We start from the raw sequence: 22,683 nt of genomic DNA, 5'->3' as shown, positions 1-22,683 counted from the left end.
CACAACTGGTTTGGCTGCATATTGTTGTTCTGTGTAATCGTTGGTCATGGTTGTCTCATTGCCTTGGCGGTAAGTCAGTATTGAAATGATAAAATCTTTATCAGTTATCTGATTGCTGTAAAATGTTTTACAATTGATCTGAGTCAATTAACTTCAGTTGTCTTCCCCCGCAACACAGGTACACAATATAAGTACGAAATTTTTTTTTTAGATAAAACTAGTGAGCAGCACGTCTGCGAACTGTTACAGTTGTAAAACGATTTATTTTCTCCTACGCGTTTCGTGTGACTAACGCACACCTCGTTAGGGAGTTTTACAATACAACATAAGTTTGGGGCCCACAGTTTTAGCTAAAACTGTGGGCCCCAAAATTATGTCAAGCACAAAATATGTAACACCTTGCACACCTTTTCACCTGTTTCCTACATGTAAATCCGCTAGCGTAGGTGCGGTTTTACGTAATGTAAAATTTATTTTAGTCTTTTATGTAGGTATATATATACAGGTCACTTATGTTGTATTGTATATAACTCGAAGTCCAATTCCAACTCGAACTCAAATCCAAACTCGATGATTCGGGATTCCCAGTGATAACATGTGGCTCATATCTAATAAGTCAACACTCCCCTGACACACCAAGGTCATCTTGAATATTTAGTAAAATGTTTTATCACATTCCAAACACCAAAAAAAAAAAATAATAATAATAATAACAATAATAATAATAACAATAATAATAATAATAATAATAATAATAATAATAATAATAATAAATAATAATAATAATAATGAATGAAAGAAAGGAAGATTATAGGGCCAATTAAAAGCAGAAATTAAAGGCTTGAAGAAGATATCCACATAGTTTCTGTTACCAAAGAATTAGCCATGTATGCCACCAAATCGGATTTTATCCGCCATGTTATGTTACGATACTGTCTCAGCTTAAAAGGCGGTGTTTTTCATGTGTTTAAACTGAAATAAAAGAGTTGTTAGTTCAGTAAAAATCATCGAATGTAATAACTTTTCCAATACGTCAAACAACTCAAACATAATTTTCACCGGAAATCGATCTGACCCAATTTCGTGACGAATGAATTTCGCCTAAAATAGACCGGATGAAATCGTTAATAGCACGCCATCTGACCTTGTCACAGACCTTTTTCATCAATGGTTTTAGTTCTCCGGTGCACACGTATAAAAATGCCACATTTTTACTTAAGGTCAATCATCCTAAATACAGAGTTTATATTTCATTCAACGACACTTCTTCGATCTTTGATATATTGTGACAAAAAAAATTGAAAACAAATAAATACAACGCAGAGCGAAGACAAGTAACAAAGAGAAACTAAATTCTTGTTTTAGAGCGGCTCTCATTACAAAACAAGGAAAGCGACCGAGCAGTGATCAAAAAGTCAAATGATTCTTAAAAATTGCAAATAACAAGTCAAACTGAATTTTAATGTTCTTCTTTGTCAAACAGAAGAAAAGCGGCAATTTTAATTTAATTTGACTATCATACATTTGGATTAGTGGATTAGTTCAAAATCCCCTTAGCGAGAAATTAATGTGGAGATAGTAAAAAAAAAAAAATAATAATAATTAGGAAGATTACTGCGTTAACTGCTGCCAATAGCAGATTTCAGGAAGGTTCTCCCGGTCCATCATTCCAAAAAGGATTTCCAGGCCCCGTAACACTCGCGACTCTGAGCCTAGAACGTTCCAGTTGTTATTATTCTATGATATATGCGGTGCCAATGACTGTTGTTACGCCCTCTCCTCCGCAGAGGTCTCTTTTCGCTCTTCCGAGCTGTATGGGGCCTGGGGAAGGAAAAAGGAAAGCGCGCGGAGGCTGGGGAGAAGGAAAGGAAATGGAAAACTTTTGAATGCAGAGGTCCACACAACGCAGGAATTAAACTTGCTGGTAATTTTGCCGGATCTCTCTTGTGAAAGACCTCGTGTCAGGCGTCACTTGAACGTGAAAATACAGAACTGAATACAAGGCTGGCACTACGGCAAAGGGCAGATTTATTAGTGGCCAATATTTCGACTAATAGAATTAGTCTTCCTCAGGGCCAGAGCTATACTGAAGGAAAATATAATAACGGCTCCTTAAATTAAAGTTTGAAAAATACATGGAAAAACATGATTGGCTAACACATGATATGATGACAGCGTACTTGTAAATATGAGATAACAAAAATATACTAACGGCTCCTAAAATTAAAATTTGAAAAAATATATGTAAAAAAATGATTGGCTAATACATGACATGAAGACAGCGTACTTGTAAATATGAGATAACAAAAATATAGAAGTGTATAATCAAGGTTCAGCGTTCGTTTTTCCTGTTAATGCCTTCTGGAGATAACGTTTTCCCTCTATGAATTAGAAAAGCCTCGCGTGCCTTACGGCGGGAGGCATTGATGGTGGGTTGTAGTTCGAGAGGGATAAGTCGCATGTCCGCAGAAGAGTGACCTGGTAAGTTGAAGTGTGTAGGGACTGCTGCTGTGGAGTTGGCGTGATGTGGGTTGTTTGTCGCTTGTCTGTGTTCTGTAAACCTTTCACGGATCGTGCGTTTGGTTTCCCCTACATACTGTTTTTTACATTTTTTACATTCAATCATATATGTAAGGTTAGTAGAATTACAGGTTATATGTTGTTTTATTTGTCTTGTTTCGCCGGTGTTGCTAAAAGTGTACGAAGTTCTTGCATCGTCAATGTAAGGGCAAGTGAGACATCCATGAGTGGAGTTGCAGCGGAAAGTGCCAGAGGTGAGCTTGGGTGTCGTGTTAGTGTTCTTTAGTTTTGCTCGAACCAAAAGGTCGCGAAGGTTTGGTGAACGACGGTAAGCGATGAATGGTTTATCTTTGAATATTTTTTGAAGGCGACGATGCAAGAACTTCGTACACTTTTACGCTGTCTTCATGTCATGTATTAGCCAATCATTTTTTTACATATATTTTTTCAAATTTTAATTTTAGGAGCCGTTAGTATATTTTTGTTATCTCATATTTACAAGTACGCTGTCATCATATCATGTGTTAGCCAATCATGTTTTTCCATGTATTTTTCAAACTTTAATTTAAGGAGCCGTTATTATATTTTCCTTCAGTATAGCTCTGGCCCTGAGGAAGACTAATTCTATTAGTCGAAATATTGGCCACCAATAAATCTGCCCTTTGCCGTAGTGCCAGCCTTGCATTCAGTTTTGTATTTTCAAGGAAAGGAAAGCGCGTGGGGAACGCTTAGCCTCCCGCGCAGACGTCCTTAGGGGTTCGTCACGGGGGAGGAAACGCGTGACGAACCCCTAAAGACGTCTGCATGGGAGGCTAAGAATTGCTGGGCACCCTGATTTGTTATTTTCCCCGTTCCCCGTTTTTCCTCCGTTTCACCACTGATGGCGCGTCTGCGGAGGAGAGAGATTCAAGGTCTAGGTTTTTTTTGCAGGAGACCTGGTTTTTGTAGTCTGTAAGTGATGTGGTGAACATAGACGCGCAATCAAAAACGCCATTAAACAACGCCACATTGATCAAACTACAGCCGTTTCAGATCACTTTACTCTGACCGGCCACAAACGAATATACGTGGGGCAAAGAAAACGTGCAAATCGCCGTGCGATACGCAAAACTTCCCCACCTTGTCCGAATGGGGGATGTGTCAGTGTTTTCGGTTGTATTATGCCAACGGTACACGGCAAACACGGCTTAGTTCTGAAAAGTTGTTTCCAACGGAAATTGCATGATCAGTAGTGTAAGTAGGATTTTAGGAAGTTAAACACTCCGAGGTTTATGTTTCTGGTGTAAACATTGTGTTCAGTTTCTATCCGGACAAGCTGATTTATAATGAGGCTTAAGGCGGGGGTACACCTGAAAGCCGTTTTCACTCCGCTTAAAATCAGTCAAATGGAAATATCTCGTTCGCATTTCAAGCAATACAAAAACCCTCCACTCATTACACAAATCAATGTTTTGGGGTGTTTTATAAATTTTTGGGTGATTTTTAGGTATATTTGGAAGGAAATAATTTTTTCTTGAATTGAAGGATTGGTATAATTAAAAGAATTAAGAAATGTTGAGGATTTAGGGATGTTTTAAAATTAGAATTTGTGGTTAATAATTAATAGACGAACACCAAGTTAGTCCACTAGAAACATGGGGTGCTCTTTCGTGGGTATCAACTGTCTGTTAGTGTTCCAAAAATCATTTTCTTTCTTCCATCCATTCTTAAAACCTCTTCAAATTTCACTCAAATTCAGGTAGAGCCCCATCTTAAGAGAGAGAGCGACCCAGTCTTTGCTCCCTTTCATTTTTTGTTTGCTGACTCGATCATGTAGAAGTTGAAACGGACTAGAAGCAGTGTAATAGTTAGCTAAGAGGTGAAAAAGTACCATAGATTTTGAAATGTTCCAGACGTTTCGGGCTTATCCCGTCATCAGTGGAACGTCAAGTGCCAACGCTGGTGGGGGAGAGAGCGTGTTGCGTGACGAACCTAAACGACCGCTGCGAAGGAGACAATTTCCAACTCAGTTGGTGTTTTGGTTTTTTTTATATTGCCAGAATTATCTCGGCTATCCCAGAGTTTTTTCTCTTCTGTCATAAAATAGAGAAATCATATGATTACGTAAAAACTTTGGCACTATCACATGTTGATATCATTTCTCGTTACTTTACTTCATTAGAACCCAGCGACAACTTGGGTTATCCAGTTATTAAATACCTGCCGGCAGCCGAGGATGCGTCTGTGACCTTGATCTGCGAGGTTCCTCTTTTTAATGAAATTGGAAAGCGGAAAAACGTTACGTACAAGATCGAGTGGTCCGCAGGTGGAAAGACTTTAAAGACCGACAAAATTTGTGACACTGTTCCTGGTGAGGAAAATGCCGCCCCTTGCCCGAACGCAACAAGTGTTACTTCTCGGCTACCCGGCGATTTGTACGAAATTGGTCAATCGGTGAGTAAAGTTAAAAATTAGCAACCTGCTGAATAGGCGTTATTATTATTATTATTATTATTATTATTATTATTATTATTATTATTTTGCGTTTTTTTTTTAATTAATTAATGAATTTTTTTTTGCGTTTTTCAGGTGAGCGGAGTAAAGCGCGCGGCGAGCGCGAAGCGCGAGTCACGCGCGACGGGAGGTGTCATTGTTTTTCTGAAAATGTTTCGATGCAGATACAGCTGATTCGACAAAGGTTGTCTAAAAAAAGCATAAAAGCGTACGCGACAAAGCCGAAAGGTAGTCTGGGAAATACCCGATAAATTTCAATAAAAGCTCGGAATCCATAATTCATGTAAATTATGAATTTGGTTTTAATTATAAAGAACTCAGCTCTGCCAACAGCTTGTCCTTCTGTGAAGCGAACTCATTTTCGTCAAGAACACCATTGTCGTTCAAAATCTTAAGGTCCTTCAGCTGCTGAACGATGGCACGGAGCAGCAGTGTTATGAGCAGCAGTTAATATATTGAGGTTTGCTTCAAAATTTGTAAAATAGTATGTACAGTAGCTATCAAGCAATATTTTCAGGAAAATCAGAGATAAATGATACGGAGGAAAAAAATATAATATTCTACTTGCTTCCCGATTATTAAACGCTTTGTTTCAGTGCACGATAAAGCGTGCGTTACTCCACGTGCAGTTCATGCTATTTTTGTACGTTTGTCCAAAATTTATATGAATAGTTGTCAAATTTCTTCAACTCCTGCTTTGAAAGATAATATTCCAACAACGTTACAAAAATGTTGTATTGTAATAATGAGAATTAAATATGCCTTAGCTGACTGGAAATGATCCGCGGAAAATTTAAATTTTCCTCACCATCATTCGCGCCAAGCAACGTAACTTGAATTCTGGAAGCTTGTGTTTTTTTTTCGCAGTCTCGACAAGCAAGCGTCATAGCTACTCTCTCCTCTTTCGTCATCATCTCGTTCACTTTCACTCACCGCAGTACTGCAGCTGGGTTTAGCTAAGTTTAGAAAATGATAACGGACAGTGAAAAAAATAGGAAGCTGCAGTTGCCCTTCAAGTGAGGCAGAACGCGCCTTGTTTTATAGCGTTTGTAAACAATACCTTTCCTCTTTTTTCCTGGAGGAACTCTTGGAGGGTCTTTATGTGGGTCCACTCACAAGGTTATGATGCCGTTTTTTGCCAAGGATAACGCCTCAGCAAGCTGGATCTCCGATGATATGGATTACTTTTTCTTTCCGTCGACGTAGTACCCAATTTAGAATGTTGTATCTGACGCGGGAGCGATTTCCCCTCTGCAGTTCTCGAGGAGGTATTGCTTTAAAGTGAACACGTTCTCACATAAGGGCACGCCCTTTACTGAATAGATGTCGTACCTACTCTTGTTTGTTTCTTTTAACACACGCAGACAAATATTCATAGTTCCGCCTTCCATCGCGCTGAAAACTCGTGAACTTGACGATGAAACAGTGAACTACCCCAACCCATAATGCCTTTCGGTATTGTCGCGTACGCTTTTATGCTTTTTTTAGACAACCTTTGTCGAATCAGCTGTAAACAAGACGCCGAGTGAAGCCAAGTACTATTACGCTTTAGGGGTTTGAGCTTTAGTATCTTCACCTTACGAAAGTCTAAGAAGTAGAGAAAAACATCCAGCCTAATCAGACAGTGATAATTCGCATATATAAATCTAGTAAATTAAGATCCTCTAGGCCAAACTTCGTCATTGCGAACCCAACATTAATTATAGCCTAAAAATTAAAGCACATTTTCGCTGGAAATTTCATGCTGCAGGCTTTCTTAATAATGATAATTCAGAAAGCCTACAGTTTACAAACGAACCACAGAATCGACTGGGACTCTGCCAAGTGCATTACCTACAGTACAAATTACTATCAGCGACTCACCCTGGAAAGCTGGTTTACTAACTTAGAACAAACGCCACTCAACCGTTGCCTACAACTACCTGCACCATACAAACGACTTATTGACAGCAACAACGAAACAGACAAACAATAGACATTTTGCTAACAATAGACCCACGGACTAACAAAAGACGGATCGAAACGCACCAATCACTTTTTACAGTCTTCACAGCCAATGACATTACAGCTTACTGACAAACGACCAATAACATATGGACTTTGTTGACCAATCAGGTTAACAACCAGAGACGTATATACCACCTACTGACGTTCCACAATTCACTTGACTCTGAAGATGACTTCCGCTCAGGTTGTCGAAACGTCAGTCAAAGTCACCACAAACAGTCCTTCTCAGGACTACACTCACCCGGATGATCATAATTTACGTACTTATGACATGACTCCTGGGTTCAAACCATTTACAATAGTAGGGTATATGTTGTGTACAATGTAGTAATTATAGGAGCTGTATAACAATTGTAAAATACTGACGTCAGACTGATCCTAACGGCGGAGGTGGCAAACTTGATAGAAATAAACAACGAAGGCCTTTCTAACTGAATCACGTTTGCTGCGTATAAGTTCAATCGGGATTAAGTGGACGTCGTTGATTGAGTGGCCAGGTTGGTTAAAGTGTAGCGAGACAGGAGTAGGACTGTGTAGGTGATGGTGATTCAACAGGGTCCATCTATAAGGAGCCACACCCACATTGTCTAGTTTCCCTGAGTACTACTGATAATCTCTTAAAAAATCAGAGCCTAAGAAATCTGAGGATAAACTATGGCTTACTTCGAAAAATACTGGTTCTCATAATTGAGCAAGTTAGTACTCAGGTTAGAGCGGTTTCCAATTGAGTATCGTAAAACCAAACCCAAAGTAATAACTTTGGCCAATCTTAACAGATGTGGACAGCAGAACAGGCCAATCAGAATTCGAAGCAAATACATGTAACCGTTGCCAAGCGCGGGAAAACACGTGCGAGCAGATTTTGGTTTGGATTCCCATTCGTTGAGAAAATGGCGCGAGTTTTGTTAACCAATCACAGAGCATAGTAGTGCAAAACAAAAGCAAACGCGAAATTACTTTCGACCCTCAATTAAAAACCGCTATATATAGGTAATTGTACATTAAATCTGGCCTATATACTCATACCTCAAACTTAACTGCATTATTATATTTTAAACCAGGAGAAGCCTGGACGTCATATGCCGCCGGCTTCCAGTGTAACGAACCAGCTAACTCTTTTTTTTTTTTTTTTCGCCTCAACAAGATATCATGCAGTGTTTCCGCAGCCATTACTACCAACCCTGGCAATGATTGGTCGACTCCAAAAGATGTCCGAGAGCCCTTTTTCGCGGGGCTTAAGGTAACTTATTATATAACACTGGTCATAACAGATACATCTGGGTTTTTTTTTTACTGATTCCCTGTAGAATCCATCAGCAATAGAGCGGCCAGTTTCCACTTAAGTGTAATAAAACCAAAACCAAAGTTATTTCTCTGGCCAGTCCCAACAGATGTAAACAACACAACGAGCCAATCAGAATTCGAAGCAACTGTGCATGTATCAACTGGCAACCAGCACGGGAAAACGCATGCGGCGGAGCACGATTGGTTTTGGTATGAATTCCCATTGTAATTCAAAACCAAAGCAAAAGGGAAATTACTTTCGACACTCAATTGAAAACCGCTCTATACCTAATGTGATGTTACAAGGGTCGATTTTGATGTTGTATTAAAAGCTCAGGGACACTCAGCAGTTCCTTTCGGTGGATATCTGCTCGAAATGCCTTAATCATCTCAGAAATAAAAATCAGAAATTCGTTGTGAAGAAAATCTAACGTTTTCATCGGAAAAATGTCAGCTCAGTATTTCGTAACACTGGAAAAATGTTCCTTTAGTTTTCAGTGTAGAAAATATGTTCGTTAAAAGTGTGAAAAAAAGATCAGCTAGCATTTTCGTACAGTCAACAACTTAAACTGCTCGTAAACAGTCGGTTTCATAAAACTATCTGCAAGTTTAATTTCCAGCTAGGGCAACCAAACAGATAAATTGTATTAAGCCTGGTTCACGCTAGCGACATAATGACATAACAGCATAATGACATTACGAAATAATCGCTTATGTCGATAATGTGAACACTGACAAAAAGATATAAGGTTAGGTGAAAAGAAGACTTTAAAAATAGCGGAGGAAACACTTGTTGCCTTTGGAGTAAATTTTGTTTCTTTTTTCTTCGACGACGGCAAACGGAAAAAAAATTGCTAGAAGAAAAGAGTGTGCGTCCAGTATTTAAGGAAGAAGATAGAAGAGCACACGACACTTTCTGCAACCATCTTCTATGCGTTTCTTAATTCTTTTGGTCTTTAAGCCGCACCCAGGCCAGGAAATTCTTGCTCGTCAGGTCTTCCAACTCCACAGTAGCCGCCGTGTTAAAAGTAGTGCTGGTGGCGAACTGGGTTCGACAATGCTTGTGGCGCTTTGATTGGTTTTTTGTTATGTCGTTATGCCAATGATGTTTTCAGACACATTAATAATTCAAAAGACAAAGACAAAGGAAATCATGCACTGTGACGTGTTTGGATATCAGATGAAAAACTGCTCGTTTTTGCATCCTTAATTTCCCCTTCAAAATCAGACGGTTTGTTTGAGAAGTTATATCAAACACTCATCACAGTGTTTCATTACAATATCAAAAACCTCGAAACGTCAAATAAACTCCGCTACGCGTCGTATTTTCAACTCTCTTGTCGGTGTTTGAAATGTGATGAAACACTGTTTCTCGTGTTTGATATATTACTGGACACTTGTTTTAGATGGAACATTACATAATAACGACATAGACATAACGGCATAAGGAAAAGATCATTTTTTTTCCTTATGTCGTTATGTCCATGTCATTATGTTGCTATCACGTAATATCTACATGTTCACACTACAAACATAACGACATAATGTTCTTAGACCATTTCGAAATTTGCAAAAGAGAGTGTCCAATTAATTCTCTCTAAGTTTGGCGGTGAGAGTAAGAGAAGGAATGAGTCTGCGGAATGGCATAAATTATGCGAAATACGATTTATGCGGAATGATTAAAAAAAATAAATTAACTAGGAGCGATTTCTTCACCCTCACTTCTTCCTAGCCACAGGTGAAACATGTTCTTTCCCAGGATTATATTTAATCTAACCTCGATCTTTTTTCTAGTTGTTTAATATTCGGCTGGAGACCGCCACATCAAAAAAAGCTGTTGCCTTTACAAAACCAGGACGCGCTCTTCAGTTAATTTATTTCTTTAAGTCATTCCGCACATCTCGTATTTCGCATAATTATGCCATTCCGCAAACTCATTCCTCCTTTTACCTTCACCACAATTTTTGGGTTAATTGTAAAGGACGCTGGATGAATTGTGATAGACTGAAAATGAATTTATCTTACAGGTCAGCCCTACAGCAGTGAATCTGGCCTCCATTTGTGACCCGGAGAATCACAAAATCACCATAACACCCACAATACCGGTCCGTCGTACTAGGCGAGGCTTACCTAAGATTTCTTTCCATGGACCTCCTGAGGTGGATTTCTTAGAAGGCTCCTGTGAAGTGGAGTTACAAGAAGGAATCCATCCTGTGACCATAACAATCAAGGCCGCTTGCGGGGGAGAAGTAACCAAAGGTCTTAAAACTATAATTCCATACATCTCTTGGCAGAGCGGTAAATTCTGGAGCCGTAAAACTGTTATTAACACAGTTAGGGTGTGTATATCTTTTTACGTTTTTAAAATTACTATCAAAATTCCCGCGTGCTGATTGGCTCATAGCTATTGTCTTTAAGAGTACAGGCAATAAAAATGACGTTAGATGTAACGCGTGCGCTTTCTCAACGGAAATTGAAGACAATTCCGTCACTTGTACTTTTTTTAAGGTTTTTGAAAAAAACAAAACAAAACAAAACAAATCGATGGCAGTTTTCTATGGTCTATACTCCTATAAATATAAATAATCTTGGCTATCTATCATCTCATATCCAACGCGCGCTCGTGGAATAATTGTTAAATATCCAACAAGCGCGAGTGGAATAATTGTTTTATTAAAAACAATCAAGTAATATTGGTAGGCCTTACTGATTTCCTTTTCAAGAGCAACCAGAAAACAATTTATGGTCGCTTCTTCTCGGACATGGTGCAATGGCTCATATACTGGCATGGCCGCTGAGCGAATCAAAAACCTGGAATTGAATTATACAATGATCCAGTTTTTAGTAATTAAGAAAAAAGACAACAGAAAATAGCCGTCGATTTGTTTAGTATATGAAATTTTCCAAGATTTAGTTGAAAAAATGTTATAGGCGGTCGGTGGTTATCACCTGGTGCTGTGGACGCAAACTTCACTAGGAACAATTTACTCGCCGATGCAGCTTCAGCTCCATTTTTTAATGAGTACTTTCAAGAGGCGCTCACACGTCTATGAGATATATCATTAGGACTGTTTTCTATGGCCATTCTTACTCTCTTTGGCCTCACACAACACCAGGAACTCATATGATCATAATAAAGATGATGAGGAGGATGATGGTATGAGTGAACAAGTGATTGAAATTGCTGTGAATTTTCTACATCTCTTACAGGTAAACATTGGAGAGAAAACAGAGATACACCAATGCGCGTCTGTTGGTGATCCCCATTATTCTACACTACAAGCTAACACCTTTGGAAAGTTAGTAAATTATTTATAAAATTGCACTTGATTGTATAAACTTTGCATTCTAACTCATGGAATACTCTGGTGTAAGCTGGTGTACCCTCGCCTGCCGCCTGTGTCACGCCTCAACTTACTGGAGATGGAAAGAACACAAAAAAATGAACGAAATGGCCAAGTTTGATTACCCCGTTTTTTATGACGGTTGGAATTGGTAGAAGATCTAAACAATTTGCATGGTTAAGTTAGCAAACCCTGCTTTCGTGGGTGACTCTTGCATTGTTGGTAATGTTCCTTACTGTAAATAACGCATTTAGAGAGTCACAATTGCTGCGCAGTTTATACCTTTTTATGTAATATATCAAACACAAGAAGGTGTGTTTCATCAGATATCCAAACACTGAGAAGTAGGTTGAAAAAACGAGGCGCAGCCGAGTTTTTTTAAACGACTTCGAGGTGTTTGGATATCTGATGAAACACACTTTCGAGTGTTTGATATGGCTTCTCAAATGATCAATAATTCTTGGAGAAATTCAAGGCTAAAGTTGGCAAAATTTTATGGTAATTAGGATCACATATCCAAACCACGGTCACGGTAGTGATTTTCTTTGTTTTCTCTTGATGAATTATTAATGAGTTTGAGAACATCTTATCAAAAATCTGGGTACCAACAGGAAATGAATCCATGGCCTTAAGTTCAATTTTTGAGGGTCGTCGAGCCTGAAATGCCTCATTTGATTTATTAACGGAAAGATGACCGCTACTACCACAATTCCTTGAGTGTTACTTCAAGGAAACTCAGTATTTACAGTTTTCATATATTTTTAGGTATTACGTTTATATGGGGCGTGGCGATTTTATCTTATACAGGAATACAGAAAGGCACTTTGAGGTGAGAAGTGTTTCTGAATCTCTAACCATTAAGCCTGGGACATTCATTGCCTTGTGACTGTTACCTCTAGCCTTTAAACTTCTAACTTCTACTTTTAATTTTGTATACCGCTCTTGTATTTTTATTCATGCTAAGCGACAATGGACTTTTAAGATTTTGGCGCTATGCAAGTGTTTATTGCTACGTAACGTTTAAAACACGAGCAGCAGTGTTTTATCGGGAGTTAAAACCACGAGTCGCAGCCGAGTGGTTTTAAACCCGATAAAACACATGCTGCCAGTTTTTGAACGGCTTCAAAAACATTCCTGGAAAAGCGTGTTTAAGAGAGTTCATAACAATAATGCTTCTGTGAACGTTGGAAATTAGCACACGAGAAAAACATTAAACACTGCATACTAATAAGGAGGAGATTTAATCGGCTTTTAAAACCGCTGCACGTGATGTTTTATCGACCATTTGATAGGCCAATGTGCTTATGAATTATTAATGAGTTTTTGAATGTCGTTTCCTTACTGCTGAATTTATTACATTCCGGGTCACCGAGAAACTGTCAGTTCCCTTTGGGACCACTAGGGGAGAAGTTGGTCTACTTGGAGAGCACTTTTCTTAAAATATGGGACGTTCCCAGTCAGGACATCTTTTGTAATTCCTCTATGCTGACGTTGCCAGGGATTTTCCATGCATTTTGCGCAAAAGCCAAATTCAGGCTCACTTGTTTTTATTGTTTAATAAGGTTCAAACAAGGCAATGGACATGTCGTTCTACCGTCACCTGCAACTGCGGAGTTGTAATGAGAGATCACAATGATGTGATTGAGTTCAACGCTTGCGGTGGCCTCTTGGAACACGAGGGGACAACTCCTTTAATTGTCAAAATAAAAAGCAAGAGATGCTTAGCTCCAGGTATATCCATTAAAAAGATGACCCTTGGAGTGTCAAATGCCGAATACGAGGTATGTCTATAACTTAAAAGGCACAAAAATAGTTACGGTCCCTTAGAAAACCATGGTATTTTCAGAGGGTTTATACAACAACTTAAGTGGATTTCCAACTGACTCCTTATCATGATGCTGTAGTTAATTTGAGATCAGTTGGACTCCAGAACCAAGAAAACTGGTATTTTCAGAAATCAGTCCTTATTCTCATTCGCCACAACAAACTGACTAAGAGTCTTTTAAATTTCAATTATTAACATTTTCGCCGTAGAGTTCTCAGAGTTATAGTAATTAAAACTGGCTAGAAATAATCTATAGTGTGGGATTAAAGTAATGCGTCTGAAACGTAAAAGGCCTGCCATCGAGAGGAAACATGATTATAGATATGAACTACGGTATACCAGAAAAATTTCTCATTTTAACTAGTGGGTAGCAAGCAATGACTTACACATTCGTCAATTAGGTTTGTCGCATGAGTGGAGTGGCGTCTGGACCTAAAGTGTTACGTTTCTACGTATTTTTAATTTTTTTTTCCTTTATCATTTTGTTGTGCTCCAGGTGTTGTTTCCATCTGGAGCTAAAGTCACAATACGAAGAACATATTGGGGAATGGATGTCTTTCTGTACACACCAAGGGCGAAGGACAATGCCAATGAAAAAGGACTGTGTTTGGACCCAGAGGATCAAAATCGTGACAGCTACGGAGAAAGCTTAAGGTACTGCCGAAAACCGCATCGTATATTATATTATATTAAAAGGAGGAAATTTCAGGTATCCCACAATGCCTCGCTTCCAACTATATTATCAACTCGATGTTGATACGCGATCTCGCATTTGCGATGGGGCTTCTCGGAGTGAACGCTAAACTGCCCTCTCCGTCGCCGTTGCTTTACGTGAATTGCTTAGATTTAGACAGTCAGAGTTATGTCAATTCGTCAAACTTAGCCTGTTGTCGGTTTCTAACGGTCATGGGACACGTCAGTTTTCCAAAAGACTTACGAGAGCGGCTTCTTTACTTGTTTGTGCGATCAGAACCACGGGAAACATTGAACGGCCGCTTGCCACTCGACTCTTCTTCGACTTCTTCCATGCACTTACCGTTTGCTTGAATATCGACTTAAAAGGAAGTATTTATGTCACCACTTGATGTCCTTACACGAATAGAACCGAACAGAATCGTGCTTAAAGTACTGGTCATTTCGACCGGGCCACGAGTGATCGTTCAAAAGCAGTTACTATAAAAGCATCATGCAGTTGTTTACATGTTTGGCGCCAATTTAGGCAAACTTCAACGAACACAAATTCCTTCAAAACATGGGGACTTAAGGGGACCTTGAATAAAATTCAAAGGAGATACTATTCGAGCAACAACAGGCAAGATTTCACGCTAATGTACCCAGGATTGAACTCACTAGGGTCAAATTTGGGTCAAGCATTTGAGAGCCGCGAACGAACAAAGCGAGTCGATCATGCATACCACTCCAAACAATTGTATGTTTTTCTTTATTCTTAGGCAAATTAGCTGCGAAATTGTAATGCAAGCTTGAACTTAATTGTCAAAGCAATACACAAAACGATTTAACTTACATTCTCAGATCCTGAATAAGGAAAAATAGCCACTTGAAATTCAGTCCATTTCGGACTGCGTGCTCGCCTTCGCATCGATACTTGACACCTTCTAGCCGATAATTTTTCGCGGAGACTCATGGGATACCTGATTTCTCCTCCTTTATTATATTATATTATATTATATCATATCATATCATATCATATCATATCATATCATATCATATCATATCATATCATATCATATCATATCATATCATATCAAATCTCCCACAATGAATTAAGATGGAATAAAATTCTGGTTTAAAGCATTTTACGCTTCAAATTGAAGAGCTCGGGTCATAATCGACCTATAGTGCATTTTAGGTAGCTTCATTTTGTTTTGGCTCAGTTTCGTCAGATTTTGTGCATGCCTTCCACTCTTTCAGGAATCGTTGCTTCAAGATTGTTTTGGTTTATTCTGCGTTTCGTTTGCAGTAAAACCCCATGATGACGGACAATGCAAGTATCTATTTTATCCCAAAAGGAATCTCAAAACAGCGGATAAAACATCTGATAAATTTGCTTCGAAAGGAATTGAACGCCACAAACAAAAAAAATTCGGTGAATTTGAACTGAAACAACAGAAAAATGCACGATAGGTCGGTCATGAATTCGGCGTCATCAGAAAAGTGCATCAGAGTATCAACCTTTGAGAAAAGTATACATACCTCTTACTAACCAGGTTCGAGGTCCATACTGTAAGTTACGACCGAGTTTTTTCCCGATGATTTTCCTTCCGCGCGCTTGGGGCTTGAGCCATACATCAACGGGAAAAAAAAAAAGAGAATCCGCAACTTACAGTACGGACCGAGAAAACGAGGTTATTAAGATATTTGTTATATCTCCGAGGTTTAACTTTTAAATTTAGCGTGCCGTACTTAGAAACACGGCCCGAAAAATTGACCGATCATACCGCGCGTAATAGATGAGAGATATGATTAGAGAGCTTAAGCATCACGTTTGCGGCAAACGACGAACGGCAAAAATGACCACGTGACCATGTTTTTCCTTCATTTGCCGTTCGCTGTTTTCAGTTTCTCAAAAAAATTAAGTGTTTTTGCGTCAGAATTAAAGGCCAGAATTATCTTGTACCACTTTCATCTACATACTCATATTTTCAAGAAAACATAAACGCGAATCTCACGTTTGCCGTTTGCCGTAAACGTGATGCTTAAGCTAACTATTATAAAAAATGTATAAGGGATACAAGAACGCACTAAAACAAGAGTAGGGGATAGGTTTAAGAAATTACATTATGAAAGATATCAGCGTATTACATATAATACTAGAGCATCACCTATCCTTTCATCTACGCTTAAATATCCAATAATTCTGACTTAATCCTACTGGATTGTCATGTGATAGACCTTCCCTGAGGAACGTCTAGCTTAGAAGAATTTGGTAAACATGATAACGGGTTAAAAAGAGACCGAAAATAGACGGCAACTTTTGGAATCAAATTTGTGAAAAACTTTTCGTTCTCATGCCTTCATCAGTTACACTCGGGCCCAGTTGTTCAAAGGGCGATTACGTTAACCTAGAGTGGGAGTGAAGTTTTATTCAAGTATATTAAATTACTAATCAATTAGAGTTTTTTGAAAATATTTTAATTGATCAGTTTGGTGTTGAATTTCTTTTTCTTTGACCTTTACCTGGAAATTAGCCCTTAAAAATATTTTCAACAAGTCAGACGGAAAACTCGGTTAACTTTTAATCGTGCCTTGCGTTAATCGGCTTTTGAACAACCGGGTCATGGAGTTTACAAATGATCGAAACTTTTCATTTGTAAACTCAAGGTGTAATTCATAAGGGTTGTGAGACCGAAACATTGTTACTAATTTTTTTTTATCTTTTTTTATACCGATTAGCTCATCATTACTCTATCTTAACGTTTACAGATTACAGAAAGGTCAAAGCTTCTTTGATATCCTACCTCCACAAGTAGATGACAATGAAGTACAGTATACTACAGCATGTAAATGCACTAAAAAAGGCGAGGACAAACGAGTCTGCGAAAATGCGTTTAAAGTCGCGTTTCCTACTGTTTTGAAAAAAAATCTATTACCCATTTTCTTATGCGATCGGCAGAAACGGGATGTGCTCTTCTCCGATGAACCAACAGAAGAGGACATTCAGTTTTTTAAGCAAAAACGCCCTTCGCGCCATCGTTCCAGAAGGGAGGTTGTAACTGAAATTTCACTTGAAGATCCAACCCGCTACTGTGCGGAGAGAATATCAGAGACTAAAATCGGCAAACTGTGTGCCAAGGTTGGGGTGAATGTACATGCCTTAGTGAGTGTATGCTCGGCTGACATTGAGGTGAGTGATAATCCTGGCTTTGAAATATAATTACAAATCGTGTTATGTTTGTTTAGAAGCCCCAGAATTTCATTATTTAGTTACTATACTTGGAATGCGTGTATTTAGAGAGGATCCTCCTAAGGTGGCGTGCGCTCGAAATATCTTAACTTTGAAGTTAGCTAACCATCATTACGACGATGCGTGACGTCTAACAGCAAAGTTTTAAGTTTTGCCATTGTTGCTTGAGGAACGAGCCAATCCTTGCATCCTCTTACTTTGTTTCGATGCTAAAGAGGTTATTTCAAGCTAAAAGTGCATGATTTCAGTAAATGAGGTCCTCAAGGAACACATTTAATATTGCAACTTCCCTCTTGATAACTTTTGGTGTGAACTAACCAAACAAGATTGTTTCTTGAAAATCGTGCCTTGGTAGCATACGGAATATAGATGCTTAACCCTATTTAGAAAGGGGAGGAGCAGATCCTGTATGGATGGCTTTGAACATCCACAACTTTTCCAATATACGAGCATATGTATCTGAAAGCAATTTGGAGTGGTGGGTTAATGTTCATTAATTAAAATTTGATGTTACAATGGCAACCGAATTTGGGCAAGCAGGCTTTCAAAAATTCGAATGTTGGGCAAACATAAATTCGTGATTTTTTTAGTCATTTAAGTGTATTTAATTGGTTTTGATCACTTTCCGGTCAATTTTGGAGCAAATCCAGAAATCCAAGATGGCTACCCTTTGAGAATCATAACGTCATTTCCGCGTCACATGAAGTCATAACTACTCGTCGGGATCCCAGAGGAAACATTCTTGTACGTACTATCGGAGTTATGGAGGGGCATGGAGTTGATTACACCCCCTCTCCCCCACCAATTCCCCCCTCGTTTCCAGAAGGAAAAAACTCCCGCTGTAGATAAGATTCTGCAGTGTTGTCAACATCTTTTCTCAAACGACAAGTTGGGGCGAGAGCTACAATTAACCGTCCCAACTCGTCCTCAGAGTCTTTTCAGCACCGTCATTCTGGAAAATTTGTTTTCGCTTGATAAGTGCGTGTATTAATGAATTTAATAAAAATGTACAACAAAATTAATGATCTTCTCTGACCTATTTTATAATCAGTTCACCGGAGACGTCTCTTTTGCAACTGGAAGTGTTGCTGCATTAATGGACGAATGTGGGAGTTTGGCAGCCAGAAATCTGTCCTTACTTAGAAATGAAAGCAGTGAGGATTCAGGGACCTCTGATTCTGTTCTTGTGGAAGAAATTGCCGAGTCTCTTTGCCCAAATGACTGCTCGTTTAATGGCGAATGTGTGAACGGCTCCTGTGTTTGTAACAAGAACTATACAGCTGAGGACTGTTCAGCATCCATTTACCTAAAACCAACAATTTCAAGGTAACCGCGGGGATGGAGTATATATGGCTGTTCCAGTCATTGATCTTTATGATTACTACGTCAGGGGGAGGGCTACTTTTGTTCGTTGAATAAAAAACAAGCGCTGAGTTAACCTAGAGAGAAACCTAGCAACTTAGCCAGCCTGTTAATTATGTCCAATAATTCAATTAATCCGGACATAGAATTTCATGAATTGGTACCACAAGGAGGTAGGAAACCAGGTGTATTGTACACTGCCGCGACAGAAGCATTTTTTTAGTATTAGAAATCCTTTCTAACAAAAGAACAAATACTTTGCATTTTAACACTTTCCATTTTGAAAGCTAATATCTTACAATGGAACGTGAAATCAGAAAATCGATCGTTTTCTGGCCTTTTAAAAGCATTTCTGAGTAAGCTAATACAATTTGATCTGTTCGGATGATTTAGCTTAAAATGTAACTTAATGAAAGTTTTAGGAAACGGAATCGTATTCCTCGAATTTACAAACCTGTTGTTAGCTTTACGAATATCCGAGCGGACCTCATTACGGATTTTTAACGACGTACTTGCCGTTCCAAAACTAAAATGAATTAGTTTTTCACTCTCACAAAATTTTATGGTGATATTTTACCAAAGACACCTTTTTTTAATATTTTCTTTGCAACGAAATTCGAATACGCGTCGAATACATCTAGAAATCCGCTTCAATCTTCCCAGTGTGTTATTGGATTTTCAATCTCTTACTGAAAACCTGTTTCTGAGTATGCTTTTGCTCACCCTATGATATCGTTTTATCATATTTGGTTAAAAACAGTATGGATCGCGTCTCCAACGGAACATGAAAAGAAGAGGAAGGAAACGTGAAGGCGCCGGGCGGAAGAAATCGCCTGCGTTGACTTAAATAACGAGAGAAATCAATCAAAAAATATTGGAGAGCAAATCACCATGATATATATTTGGAAAATCGCATTTTCTCAACCTGGCGAAAGGTTCGTGCGGAGGGAATCTTCGTAAACGATTCGAACTTCGCGTCATGGCTGCTTGGTTTGGAGCTCAGACGAAGAGAAGCTTCGGTACACAGTCGATTATCTCCTCGACAAGGACAACCTCTAGTAGAACCTTGTTTTCTACGGGTCGAGCAAGCGTTCTTGTAATGACATGGGTTTGGTTCCTAAATTTAGATAGTGGAGAGGTTGTAGAGACGAAATTATGAAAGCGAAATATATGATTGAAAGCAGAAATAAAGCTTACCGGTCGTTTCGCTACACTGCAGTTCAGTCGATTCGCTACGTTTTAAAATTGACATATTCTCTAATATTTAAAATAAATTTCCTTCTCATGCAAACACTGTGAAACGTAGAAACAGCTAAGATAATTTTTCACACGACCGGATACCGAAATAAACGATTAAATGATTCTTCGAGTTCAGAGGTATTCGTTGACGTTTGGCTTTCCCTGGACAAGTCCATTAGTAAATTCCCCATGGTATCAAGAAAATAAGTTTTCTAATATGATATTAGGTCTATAATCACGATAATAATTTTGACTGGCAAATATTTCGACTCAACAAGGTTTGTTTAGATTTTTCAAAGGATGCGCTTCTCAGCGCAAGACGTGTAATGAGGTGTGATATGCAAATCAGCTAAGAAATGGTATCTAATGCGCATGTGCACCAGCTGACTGTGTCCCTTTAAGGCATTCCGAACAGATATCCACCGAAATGAACCGTTTGGCGCCCCTGTAAATTAATAGTACATTAATTAATTCGATTTTTCAGTTAACCCAAATATGCAGTTTCCTGACTAAAATTGTTTCATTTAGTCTGCAAGGTGACGGATTATGCGACAAACGAAAACGACCCTGCAAGAAGGTTACAGTGTTAGGAAAAGGTTTCCTAAATTCCAAGAACATGACCTGTCACGTGAAGGAGTTCAAGGTGAGAGCATCACTGGACATGAAGGTTCCTAGCCAAGCATGTGTACTGACGATGAAAATCCATCAGATATTAGCATCCTCCCGCAGCAAACACTTATCTTCAAGTTGCTCCCGGCATAGATAATTTTGGTATTATTCTCAACACTAGATAACATGGTAATTTATTTCCATGAGACGAACCTTTCTCAGTTAACATTTAAATTATCTGAAGTATAGAGTTCAAAATGCCTTAACAGAAAATGTGATGAAATACGAAAAACATTATTCACTGCGTATGTTTTGATAAAATGAAAGATGGTAAGTGTAGAGTTTGGTCGTGTTATTAGAAAAAATATATCGCGTCTTACTTGGTCAACAGTACCTGGAAACAAAACAATTCACAACATAGATATAATGAAAGATCTGGTGCTGCAGATTGTTATTCTTGCATGAATCGTGTAATTAATGTAAAATAATATATCCTGGCAGATTATTACTGAATCGTGTAATTATTATAATATATCGCGTCTTAGGTGGTCCACAGTTCCTGGACACCCAACAACACAGAACATAGGTTTCCTGCTGAAATGACAGATCTGGTGCTGGCAGATTGTTATTTGCCTGAGTCCCCTGTGATGCCAGGTTATTTCAATGAAATCGATGAAGGAACTCCAGCAGCTGGACTCGTGATATCTGTGTCTAATGACGGTGAACACAGAAGTCCGGAAACTCTCATGTTTATATCGTATGACTCAGCCTGCATGAGCTGCAATGTTTCTTCGGGGTGCGCTCTGAAGGTGAGTTTACTATAGAAGGTGCAGGCATAACGTTCATTTCATAACGTTGTCTCTTGCTTTCCTGGTCATGAAGTATTTCTGTTGACTATCAGGAATTGTCAGCCTCGTTTCCAGGCCTTATCTCGCTAAGCGAACAAACCAAGCTTCATACTAGAGGTTTGGGATCGAACTCGATAGCGCAAGGCGTCCAAGGCGCGTCTTCCCGATCCGCTCAACCGATGACGTCACGTACATTCGACCTCGCGCCAAGGTCGACTGAGGCCGAGGCTGAGGAATTGTAATTTTTTTCATCTCTTTGTCTGTAACCGTCTATCCTGATAAGTAACCACTTAAGAAACAAGTTAAGAATTAATATTACTTTTGAAATCACTACTAACGAAGAAGGTTTGGGTGACATTTAAAGGTGACAATTTTCACACCTTTCTGATCATAAATTGAAATTTTTGAGTCCAAATTCAGATTTTATGTTAGAAAGTACCTTAAAGAAGTCCAGTTAACAATTTAAATGAAGTCAATGAGATATTAAAAAACCCTCCTTTTTGGACGCATTTTACCCATATGGACCACCTTAATTGTCATAAAATTTGGTAAGTTTTTGCTCGGATTTTTCTAAGAATTATAAACCTTTTGGCAAGCTATATCAAATTACGTACCACTCGAAAGAGTGTTTTATGCGATTCTAAATGACAAGACAACAATTATTAAATCGTCCTCTTTCCATCAAGGGAAAATGAAACAAACTGGTCCAAAACAACTACTTCAAATAGAACATAACATGGTCAAGAATCTCAACTGCAGAGAGGCAAACAAGGAGTCTTTTTAATACAATTGTATTCTTGTATTTTACAATAAACAGGTCATTGGTTTTACATCCACACACACACACACACAAAAAAAAGATCAATAAAGACTTCAAAACCAAGATCAATAATCCTTTTTTAATTACTTCTTACAACGTTTCTTGGGCTCGTTTTAATTTTTACATGAGCGTGTAATACTGATCAAGAAGGTTGTAAGAAGAAGAGGGTTGTAACATCAGGCGCTCTCACCACTCGACCACGCTTCCTTTCATCCGTTAATGCTTAAAAGGATTATTATTTATTTATTTTATATCGTTACATATGCATATCGTTAAGGATGACAAAGTGTTTGGTGAAATCGGTGTAAAAAGAAAAGAATTAAACGTGAATGCTTTAAAACAGCTGAAAGCAAACTAACTCTTCAGTTTTTAACACTGTCGCGGGAACTGTTGTTTTATCACGCTTG

The 22,683-nt window shown here is 38.6% G+C and overlaps 1 protein-coding gene across 50 annotated transcripts in view; it reads left to right on the top strand.

Moving 5' to 3' along the window:
* LOC146471570 (uncharacterized) overlaps window positions 1-22,683 on the top strand; it is a 99,112-nt gene that overhangs the window by 679 nt on the left and 75,750 nt on the right. For all 50 annotated transcript variants that reach the window (XR_014866672.1, XM_085120070.1, XM_085120040.1 and 47 more), the window contains exons 2-12: window positions 4,682-4,953; window positions 8,165-8,260; window positions 10,332-10,643; window positions 11,515-11,603; window positions 12,414-12,477; window positions 13,211-13,429; window positions 13,970-14,127; window positions 16,918-17,338; window positions 18,450-18,724; window positions 20,528-20,642; window positions 21,154-21,417. Coding sequence is in view for 49 of the 50 variants with exons in the window: in XM_085120070.1 (XP_084976196.1) it covers window positions 4,682-4,953; window positions 8,165-8,260; window positions 10,332-10,643; window positions 11,515-11,603; window positions 12,414-12,477; window positions 13,211-13,429; window positions 13,970-14,127; window positions 16,918-17,338; window positions 18,450-18,724; window positions 20,528-20,642; window positions 21,154-21,417 (2,285 nt within the window). In the remaining variant the exon portion in view is untranslated. The remainder of the gene's footprint in view (window positions 1-4,681; window positions 4,954-8,164; window positions 8,261-10,331; window positions 10,644-11,514; window positions 11,604-12,413; window positions 12,478-13,210; window positions 13,430-13,969; window positions 14,128-16,917; window positions 17,339-18,449; window positions 18,725-20,527; window positions 20,643-21,153; window positions 21,418-22,683) is intronic.

This window comes from Pavona decussata, unplaced genomic scaffold, assembly GCF_977016875.1.
Source record: "Pavona decussata unplaced genomic scaffold, jaPavDecu1.1 SCAFFOLD_102, whole genome shotgun sequence".
Classification (NCBI taxonomy): Eukaryota; Metazoa; Cnidaria; class Anthozoa; order Scleractinia; family Agariciidae; genus Pavona; species Pavona decussata.
Note: the sequence above shows the minus strand (reverse complement) of the source record. Positions and strands in the feature narration are given on the sequence as shown.